Source organism: Phaethon lepturus, unplaced genomic scaffold (assembly GCF_000687285.1).
Source record: "Phaethon lepturus isolate BGI_N335 unplaced genomic scaffold, ASM68728v1 scaffold16964, whole genome shotgun sequence".
Lineage (NCBI taxonomy): Eukaryota > Metazoa > Chordata > Aves > Phaethontiformes > Phaethontidae > Phaethon > Phaethon lepturus.
This window is the reverse complement of record NW_010532798.1, coordinates 23465-34947: the sequence shown is the minus strand read 5'-3', so window position 1 is coordinate 34947 and position 11483 is coordinate 23465. Positions and strand designations below refer to the sequence as shown.

The following is an 11483-nucleotide window of genomic DNA, read 5'->3' as shown; positions in this document are numbered from 1 at the left end:
TTTCTCATGCAGTTGCGACCCGTCCCGGCTGAACGTAAGCATCCTGAACCGTAGGTTGCTGCTGCTGGTGATGTAAACGGTGTAGCTGCTGCAGTCTCCAGTCCCCTTGCTGCAGCTGCTGGAGAACTCTGTTCTGCTGCGGGGGATGCTGGTTGGTCCCGTGGGACTGTAAGATGTCTTGTCCATTCCCCGGTCGCATGGTTCCTGTGATATTCAGACAACACAACTGACATACTGATGTCTTAGTTACCTAGAGAGCTACCTGGCAGTTAATGTCTTCATTTAACACTTCAAGGCGAAACAGGTTATAAACTTGCCTTCCCAGTCTGACAACTAGTGCAGCTGGTGGATACCATAGTTCACTTCTCCAAAATACTTCCAGGCCTATCAGTGCACAATTTCTACTTGCAGAAGTCGGGAAACTTCCTTTGGCCTCACAGCACACAAAGCTGGGTTCAAGACTTCTGCTTTACTAACACTTTCGTTGTCCCTTGTGCTATCTCAAACATTAACCCTCAGAGCATACTACTTTGTATGCACGCAACACGTGGTCCTGGTTTCAGATGGAACCAGCTGAAATTTCAAGTTTTTCCTTTTTTATTTTTTGGTGTGTTTTTGGGTTTTTTTGTTGTTGTTTTTTGGTTTGGTTTTTGGCTTTTGGGTTTTTTTGTTAAGGGACCTATAGGCTCCCTCATCAAATTCCCTTAAACAGAATACCTCATTAATTTAGCCCTTCACTTGTTTTTGCAGCCTTTTAATTAAGCAGTCACTAACTTAAATCAATCTCTCTTTCGGACTGTATTTATATTTTCAAGTGCCCAGGAATCATCTGTTCCTTGTCATGACACCAAAGATTCCCAAGTCAGTTGTTATTTGGATCCTGTCTAGTAAAAGTTGTTTACACCTGGGACACAACCATTCCCAGGGGCCTTTTGATTGGAAGCTTTCCCAATACCATCCCGGAATCTACTATTCCTATACTGTAATAGACACATACCATCACAAAGTGCAACCAGGAAAGTATTCAAGGTATCAATGAAAACTATTTAAGTGAATATTTATCACAGCTATAACTCTTTTTGAACTAAATAGAGAAAAACTCAAAGGACTTAGTGAAAGCCCATTTTACTCAGTTGAGTCTCCCTTAAGGACTCCTCTGTTGCACCCACAGCACAATGTGAAAGACAGCGATCAATCATTAGAGAAATGAAGTTTTTACGTGGTTCCAGATTACAAATAACACCAAAATACTATTGTCATCTCATGACCGTTTGGAGGCACAGCGAAAATATTTTTCCTGCTACAACAAAGCGGTTTGTTACACAAGAGCTCAGTACTTTTCGTGACTTATTTAGAAGTCAAAACTGAGCATGAACTTCTCTCACAGTCCACCATGGGAAAGTTAGTTTAAAATCAGTGTCAAGCACAATGAAAAAAATACCTTCACTTAGCAACAATCAGCATTTAGTTTTTGCAGCACCTGGTCAAACTTAGAGTCTTTCAGAATGGCTGAAGATTGGGGTTTTGTCATACAAAAAAATACGGAGATGAATTTAAGTTTTAAATGTTATCCCTACTAAAGCAAGAAGGAAAAGCAATACAAAATTCGTTCTTCATCTACTTTGGTGCATCCGTAGACTCTGTTAAGCTACCTTTTTGCCCACGATTGCCTAATTCACCAGGAACTTGTACTTTGACTGGAGTTGCTGAGCTCTGGATCGTCAGCACACTAGAACCGGCAGTGCTTGAATTGGCCTTTGGTCTTTGTCGCGGTGCAATTGAGGTTTCTGTTGGTCCAACAGTATCTGTTATTCTGAAACGACAAGTTTTCCCGTAGGAGAGACCTGATCAAAAAAGACTGTTTCTTCTTCAGATGGCACACAGTGTATCTTGTAATAGTTCAACTATGTCTTAACCATGTCCTGCTCTACTTCTGAATTCTGCTTTAATACCTTAAAATTTGCCTCCTGAAATGCCAATCACCTCCCATTGCTGCCATAGGATATATGACTGCTGCAGAACACCATTAAGACGGAGACAGGCAACAGCCTTATTTCGAAGGAGATTGTGATACTAGATGAAATCTCTCTATAAGCTTTCCTCAGTTCACAGTAGCGAGTAAAAGTTACATCCAGCGCTTGAGTCAGCAATCCTTGATGACTAGAGATACGATTACTGTCCATACATACAGGAAACAAGATGAAGAAAAATCTTATCTGTTAAGTCAACTCACTTCTTTTTCTTCAGAGATTTAGCCTCTAGCAGTTAGAACACCTATAAACTGCTCAAAACATTTGCGCCTTCTCTGAAGTATTTCAGAGCTGCATAGTAGTCCATCAGGGCAATAAAAGTGTTCAAAACCTAAGTACAGTTGAGCTTTAATCCCATTATCAGGTTATACTATATGCTTTTTTTTTTTTAACATATCCAACTGCTTAAAAACACTAATTCACCATCTGAGCTCCAATACGTAACACGTCATATTAGTTCCTACCATACTATACCAAGACACCATCTGCCTTAACCTACTGTTATTTCGGGCTGACAGGAAAACATTATTTTGGGAGAACTATTTACCTTCCTAATATCATCTAGTAGATTTAGTTGGAGTTTAAACCATTATTCTATATATACAACCTACGCCTGCCCTCCGCTCCACGTTACCAAGTGACAGCAGAGCCAGCAAAACCAACCACATTCGGACCGTGACAGGACCTTAAAACGGCACAGACACATCTACATAGCTCAAACACAGCTTTGATGAGCCCATTCGTTCCCTTCTCATTTGCAATAGGCTAATGAAGTCCGAGGTGAAAGAGCTGATAACTATAGCTGAATCTCAACACACTTAACTCAGACATGTTGGTAGATTCAAAAGCCAAACAACTTCCATCCACAAAGAATCAAAACATAGAGGATTCTTCCAGCATTAGCATTAGCATACACCATATACCACAGCAGGAGTAAAAAGCACAGGCAGGATTCCCCAAGGTTTGGGGTTTGTTTTTATTAACAAGTACAAAAAAAAGGAGTATTTCGGTTTAAAAAAAAAAATTCGTCATTTTTTAAGTAACAAAATCCCCTTACGTTCAATCGGATTTCATTGGCGCATTTAGATAGAACTCCTATGAATGGCTTACCTGTACCATATTATCCTCACTTGCCACTAAAATCTTTTGTTTCAAAATTCACTCATTACACCAGGAGAAAATAAAGCAGATCTGAAACAGACTGCTAGCACTTACTTATTTCACGTCTGCTACTAACGTAATCTTTTATTTTTTAAGAAAACAGGTTTCAGACAAACATGTAGCTTAACAACATAAGCAAAAAAAAAAAAGCAAGCCACATCCGCTGCTCACCTTGCTTTTACTTGGCTTTTTCTAGCAGCTGCCTCACTAGCTGTCATGGGTTCAGGTAGAGTTGAAGGGACAGGAGAGTTCTTGGGAAAAATAAATTTGAATAAATTAAAAAACCCTGAAATCCTGAAAGAAAAAAATCATTACATATTGAAGAAGAAAACTTGGGTTCAAGTTTTTCATGTTACAAGGCTTCATGCAAAACTCCCCCACACATCTGCAAATTAGAAGTGTTTTCATTTAACAGTACCTCGATGTTTTCTGGTTTGTTGCTAAAAAAATTACCGGTCTCCGTTTTGTGAACTTCTTCATTTACATACTTCAAGTATCAGCAATGAAATTAAAAAAATTTTTCTCCAAATCTTTTCTGATAACTGCACAGAACAGAGATCTGGCTCAGCCTCAACTCCAAGAACTAAAACAAAGTCTAAGCTTTCAAAGAAACAACAGCAGGTTTTTAGCCCACCTCAGCTCTTCCACCACAACACAACTTGCAGAAAACCATGCAGCATCTAAGCTTCTATGGCCATTCAGCTTACCTGCATTTCCATCAAAACTCCTGAACGAATTACATTTAGCCTAAACCAGATTTAACAAAGGAAAAAGGCGATTTTGGGGGAGGATGGACAAAGATTATCTCTAACAACGCATGCACTACCTCCTTACGTAAAGAACTCAAATCTAAATCTGGTCAAAAAGTAGAGACAAAGTCAGTTACTAAATACTGCTTCTCAAAACTACCCGCAGTACTGGAATTAGCCAATTCCTGGGAAAGACACAGGCAAGCATACCTCCAAACTTCCCTTCAAAAAGCAAGCTGCTGTCACAAACAGTATACTGCACCCAGCCAGCCTCTCTTCTAAACTATAATGGTCATTCTTATATACTCACAAAAACTTGAGGGGGACCATTAAGGGGTGTCTATGTACATATTTTTGTGCTGCTTCTCTTTAAAGGCAGCCGTGGATGCTAGAGACGCAAGCACTACCAGAGCAAATAAACAGCAACAGAAACCGGGGCACAGACTGCTGCTCTTACTGCTGTTTTAACACTCCAGTGGAAGAAACACATACAGCAAACAGCTTTGCTTTGTACAAATACTCCAGGCCCTTTTACTTTTCCATGTCTGTCACAGGGCAAATGGCCAAGTAAGCAGGCAATTCCTATCTGCAGGGGAAAAATAAAATAAAAAAAAAAATATCCAAGAAACAGACGTATTTGAGCCACCTAAGCAAGCACTAGCAACTACTCCTCCAGTGAGTAAAACAGCGCATTACCAAATTACATTACGCCAAGATACGTGCGTATTTCAGGATCGAGTATTCAAGGGAAAGTAGAGTTACTGCACCTCCTTATTCACGTGCTGCAACGGGGCAATGCAAAACCTTTCAAGCCACTTGAAACTTAGCCTTCACCTACAAACAATAAGTACTTCAAGGTTTTCCAATTCTTTAGCCTGGATTCCCAAACAGCAACACTCTCATCTACATAGCACCTTCTTCTACAAGGATCAACGATAAAGGAATTTAAAGTGACCTCACTAAGTCCACTCGTCTGCATCTGAAGGCAGAATTCACTATAATTGACATTTGTTCCAGAATCAATTTTGACATGTACTTCACATGATAGTTATCTTTAGCATTACTTTACAATCCTGGACATGACTGATGGGCCCTCAAATTCCATTGCACAGCCATCAGATCCATGAATGAGATGATCTTTGAGAGAAACTTTCACACAAAGTTCAAACTCACGTGGCAACTAAGGCTTGGAACGCGGGCTAACCAAGGCACTAGTCTGTTTGCCTTGCAGTTCAGTGCAGTCCTTCCAATGGATTAACATAATTGCTAAGTTAAGAAAAAGGGTTTATCCAGAACAAACATAAACGCTCTTGACACTACAGTTACAAGTTCTGTAGTATGTTGCCTATTAATTGTAGTAGACAAGAGATGAATAACGGTATAAACAGTAAGTCAGGTATTGGGTCCAGTATCAACATAAATCAGGGAGCTATGCCCACAAAGTTAAGAAATATTTTGTTTAGAGAGACAATATAGCATGCATGCAATAAGCTTAAAGGGTACTCTGTTCCATGGTTCAAATTTAGGACCCAAGGTTTATGAAGAAATCAAAATAATCTCTCTCAGCTGCTTTGTCAGACTTCTCGCCACGCTACCTACAAAATACACTAATAATATACAGAAAAAATTAGAGACTACTTACATAAATATTAGACACTGGACAGTCCTTTTTGGCAAGCTTAAAGGCAAAGTAAGATACTTGAAAGATATCAGGTCTCTGTTCTTGATCTGGTTCAAGCATATATCCTGCAAAATTGATAAAAACAAATTATCACTGTCAGATATCAGAAAGCCTGTTGAGACAGCGTAGCACCAGCAAGAAGAAATTCAGCAGCTCCACCAAAGGAGCTGAAAGAGTCACTTTTTGACCCTGAAAGAGTCATTTTTATCATTATGTTGTTTTTTGGTTTTTCTGTTGGTTTGTTATTTTGGGTTTGTTTGTTTTTTTAAAATACTTTGTGTCAAGTCAAATAGTTTCTAGGGTCAAATACAATTGGAGAATATGTACAACATTTTGACCCTAAGTTGTGGCAAGGGTAACTAAACTGAAGTAGTAATTAACACCTACAGAGAGAAGAACATAAAACCTACCCATAGTACCGGAATTTTCCAGGGTTAATATGAAATTCCATGTAGCTAATAGAAGACTCACAGATGTATTTAACCACATCAGGTTAAGGTTCTACATCCTCTTTTGTCTTTCAGGTTTACTTGGCTATGGACACTTCCATACATTAAAAGAAATCTAGTTCCACGGATAAAAGGTCTTTTTTCTTGATAAGACACGGAATTCCTGATGTCCCTCTCAAACATAAGCTTCCCAAAGTAGAAGGTTTGCTCTTCTTCAAGCAAGTAACAGCTACTTCATATTGTTTACAATACGATACAGAGTCCGTAATCGGGAAATCTCGCCTAAATGACCCGAGAAGCTAAATGAACAGTGAAACGTATTTTCTAAACAAGCTAAGCCTCTAAAAACATGTTCAGCTACAAAGAAAAACAAACAACGTAAGAAAATTTACATTCTCCCTTTTGATGTGGAAGGTGAACTACATTTCCAAAACTGTTCAGTCGTACCACCAACCTTAAATGAGATTTTGTAAACAACCCTGAAGTAGGATTCTTTTTTTTAATGGATATCATTTTAGACAGATCTTACAGCTTTACTGAAAGCCATTACCTTATGGCCAATATAGTTCACAGCAAATTTTATTTTTAATGGGTTGTACAAGGTAACGCAGATTTAAACTTGCAGTGACAGCACCATTAAGTGGAAACGGAACACTCACCGTGAAGCAAGACCTGCCACTTCGTTATGAAATACTAGATTTATGAGGTGCAGAATGTCCAGCTTGTCGCTCCCCATCCCCCGCAGCCTTGTAAAGGAGCTGAGGTGAGAAGTCCCCGAAATATCTTTTATTACCAGCTGCATCTTTTTTTGGCTTCCGTTCCAAACGGAAAGAAGGGAAGTTTACATTATGAGATTCTTCCCCACCAACATATATTCCATGCCCCTAATGCTCATCTTGGCACAGCAGTTCACTGAATCTTAATAAATCAGCTGTCATACTTATAAGGAGACAGGACTAAAACCTGTACTCTTCTCCAAGCAGCACAGTGACATAGAGAAAACTATTTCATGACTTGAAAATTAATCTCATTTTGGCAGTTTTTAAGCATTTGCAGAAGGTAAATGCTTACCATCGTTAACTGCTATTAGTCAATTATGCATGTGTGCTCAAAAAAGTGGTTTGTATGTTGTATTTCCTATTACATAGAAGCATAAACCATGTGGTCAACATATTCTTAGCTTACAAATAAATTGCAAGAGTTCCTCTTCAAACTTTTGGAATTTTTCATATGCTGTTGGTCACACTCTTGCAAATTAACCCGCTCAAAGTTGAAAACAAAGACAACTGAAAATACTCGTTATGACTGCAAATATTGGAACCTGTATCTCTGTACCTGGTTAAGAGATTAATCACTAACCTCACAGTTTGCTGTTGCCCAAAATTTTCCTTCAAGCTCTTTGTGCTTTCAAACTTCTGCCACAGTTCATGTACGACACTTTAGGTTGCAGAAACTTCATCAGATTTTTCTTCTGTTTTGAACTGTCAAACTACTACAACATTCTCCCCAGTCCAATTCAACTCAGTACATTTATGTTTCTACACTAAGCTTGCCCTACAGATTCATCCAAGCACAATTGTCCAACTTGGGTAGAAAATATTGTTAACGGTCTGACATTCCATAGAAAAGACACCCTTAAGAGCAGAAACGAACTACAAATAAATTAAGGGCTGCTCTTTTCATTCTCCTTACCCCTTTGTGGCTTATGGCCACCTAACTAAAAAAAAAAAAACAAAACTCTTCTGAGTTGAGAGGTACAATTTCATGCGGCAGGTATTTGCACTGTATCATTCTGTTACAATTCAGAAGATATCAACCGATCCATTAAACGGCCAGAATCCAGGAGCCGATTTTAACACATCGGCTGTCCAGGAGAGAGACATGTCCGTAATTCATTCATCTGGCTCACTTTTAGTGCCATCTCAGTGAACTCTGCTCTAGGTTTCTGAAATTCCTCTCTAGGCTGGCACCGCAGTTGTGCACCCCCGTGCCACAGCCCTCTGCTGAGCAACTGGATAAGCGAGCCTCCTTTCAAGTGCAAGTGCAGGAGTTGCATGACAGATGGTAGCCAGGAGCAACTCCCACTGCTCCGTCAAGAACCAGCCAGTCGGCACCACCCATCCAAGGCACTCGCCTGCATTAACGGGATCTTCCCCGTCTTACTTGATTTACGAGGAAAAAGAAGGCCGTGGTGCCCAGATACTTACTTATCAAACAGTGTACACTATGAGAGTATCGGGAATTGTCCGGAATTGTAAAGCTTCCATCGCAAATAGCGACTTGACTTTCTCCAAAGGGAAGTGAAAAGAAACAAAGTTTATACAGCAAGCAGCCAAGTGCCTGTAAAAAAAACAACAAATACAGGCACTGCAAAGGGACCAGAGTAAGCCTTTCATGCAATCCAGCAGCACCAGCAAGAACCTAATTGCATCCTAGCTACAGCTGATTCTTACACTGTTACAGAGCAGCTGCATTATGAAACACTGTTGACATGACAAGCTGAAATACGAAGCAGCTCTAGAAAGGCTCTCTTGCCCACCAACTCCTATGTTAGGCAACGAACTACCAATAATTAGAGCATACGTCAAGAGCTGCATTCATATTGTTACACCACCCAGCGACAGCACTAGTGTTTCTGCTGAATTTTGTCTCTATTTACTTCTCTGCCTATCACCTAGTAGAAACACCTTTCCTCGTCATTTTGCCAGCAGGTTTCCATGAACGATCGCTGGTGACTATAGGCAGCAAGCTGAGCTGAGAAGGAGAAAAATTCTATACCGTGTACCCCTTAACTCAAAATGATCATCACACACACCATTTCTTTCATTTACAGAACACCTAACCACCAGATACCTCTACTATATTCTGCACTGTATAGCTGCATGATAGATTTCACTTCAAAGGAACTCTTTTTTTCAGGTAGTCAATGCTGCTTTTAACTTGCCCCACCCCCCGCTTAAATAGTTCCAAATTTCTTAGCACATGATTTTTTTGCTTACCCATATATCTGCCTTGGTAGTAATTGGTTGTCCTCCATAAAGATTGATCATTTCGGGAGCTCTGTATGACAGTGTCGTATACCTAGCAGTATATAATGAAACGAGAACATAGATGGAAAGCGTGCCCGAGAACCAAACGCATGTTCTGCTGCATCTGCCACGCACACACCATTTGCACCCAAGTTTCAGATACATGCCCGGAATGTCTTGCCCAATTCAAGTCCTTTACTGCATTGGCAGCATCACAGAGAATATTTGGAGTAGCAACATAAAATCACCATGCACAAGAATTAATATTAAGTCAGCTAAAATTTGCTTTTAGTGTTATTTCTCCAGCACGTGTGCTTTTGTAAGAGTCACTGGGCTGAAATACTGCAATAACCAGTCATTTGAAAGACGTAATGTAGGTCCTACAAGATGAGTCCCACCATATATTTCAACATACAGAAAGCCGAGTTCCAAAAACTAACATCTCTAAACAATTACTAAACTGGTAGTCAAAGTATTTTTCAGAGCTGGGAAAAAAAAAAAAACAAAAACAAAAACACACCTGTATCACTTGCTAATTTGAGAAAAAGTAGTATGCATTTATTTCTCTGCAGTAGTTAGGCTGAAGAGGCAAAACCAACCTAACACATGTGCAGTCTTGACAAACTGTAATAAAAGTTAATATATTTTTCTCATCGGTGTTACGAGAATGAACATGGACCTTATTCTTTACGTAAGATGCTACGTAAATCCATTCCAATGCTTACTTACATCAGCTCTTTTTCTCTCCTACCATTAGTTGCATTCAAATAGCACAAGCTTAAAATACCAAACTTCTGAAGTGGCCAGTAGCCACACATATGTTTTTGAATAATTTCATCTCAAAGCAGCATGCTTTTTACCAACAGCTTTGTTCTTAAGAGTCTCAGTTTAGCAAAAACAATCTGTGAATAAGTGAAAGACACTTATGTTACTGAAGAATTCCACTGTTATACTATATTTACATCAACCTTAGTTCACATTCAACCGTTAAGTTCAATTCCTATTAGTAAGAGACATGCACACTGCACAACAACACATGGACTTTCCCAGCAGCACAGTCATTGCTCACAGTAGGCCACTTAAAAGTGAACTTACTTTTTAATTTCTTCTTCAACCATATTAACACCATCTTTCTGAGCATTAAGATATTTGTTAGTGGCACTGCCGAAATCACAGAGAACATAGTTCCCGCTATCATTTAACAATATATTCTCCACCTCGAAAGCAAATGAACAGACAGAAACATTAGATAAAAATCATGTCATTAATTTCCAGCTTAGCTGTTACTATGCCTACTCACACACAAACAGGAAAGTTGTCAGAAAAAAAACAACTGATAGACTTGGCATTAGCAATAACTAATGTCTTACGGTTTAGTGTCTCTGTTTACAGCTCCACCAAGAGCAAGTGCTTCCCTAACTAGGAGACAGTTTTAATGAGATACCTCCTACATTCTCAATCCTTTTCATGTAGATCACTGATTTGAACCTAGATGTTCCTTTTTAATAAGTTCATACCTTTAGATCCCGGTGAACTATAGGTGTTTTGCACTGATGCAACCGGGCAACAGCTTCACAGGTGTCACAAAATATTCTCATTATTTCTGACTCAGTAAAGCCTGTCTGCAGACGCTGATTCATCTGATTCACAACTTGCCCAGCTAAAGAAACAACAAGGCATCTTATTTTTTTTTTTTAGTAATTTTTATCATGTACAGAAGTAAAGACTTATTTATACGCCTAAAGTCCACAAATAAGATGCAAGAAAGTCTTCCACACTCCCTGCATTTAAATAAAACAAACCTGCTTTTCCAAATGCGCACTCTTCTAGCATCCTCGATAAAAAAACATTACTGTCTCGATTGAAAAAAAAAAAAAGTCCCTATGACTGAAACCCTTTTAGGACTAACGGTTGCAAGCACAAAAAAGCATCCATCACACAAACATGTTACCTCCGAAGTGTCTCTTACGGTTAGATCCACAGCCAAAACCCTGTCAGCCAACCAAGTTCAATTTAATTCATATTCTAGACACTGTCTCTTGGACTTTCTGGGAGACACACTGGGGGAGGAGAGGAGGGGAAATAAAGAAAACAAACAAACAAAACCTCAATCCACCCTTCAACAAAGACCTCACTTAACCTCTTCGTAGGTTTCTTTCCAAGATCAGTAATCATTATTTCTCTGTTTCTCCAAGTAATTTTACCAGATGACACTGGGCTCTTTCTACCACAATACTCAGTAAACACTACGAGATGAAGCAAGACTCACTGTCCCCAGGGCCTTGGTGAGCATTCAGTCAACACAAGGATGCTTTGAACACGAAAAGGCTAACACTCTCCAGTCTTCTCATCCTCAACATCCACGTGGCTATTTACCATAATAA

The 11483-nt window shown here is 39.4% G+C and overlaps 1 protein-coding gene across 1 annotated transcript in view; it reads right to left on the bottom strand.

Annotated features, from left to right (window-relative positions):
* Positions 1-11483, bottom strand: part of BMP2K (BMP2 inducible kinase) — a 38846-nt gene that overhangs the window by 21967 nt on the left and 5396 nt on the right. Inside the window, 8 exon segments of the mRNA XM_010284968.1 lie at positions 20-204; positions 1653-1813; positions 3363-3442; positions 5583-5686; positions 8278-8410; positions 9070-9151; positions 10195-10316; positions 10617-10759. Of these exon segments, the coding sequence (XP_010283270.1) occupies positions 20-204; positions 1653-1813; positions 3363-3442; positions 5583-5686; positions 8278-8410; positions 9070-9151; positions 10195-10316; positions 10617-10759 (1010 nt within the window).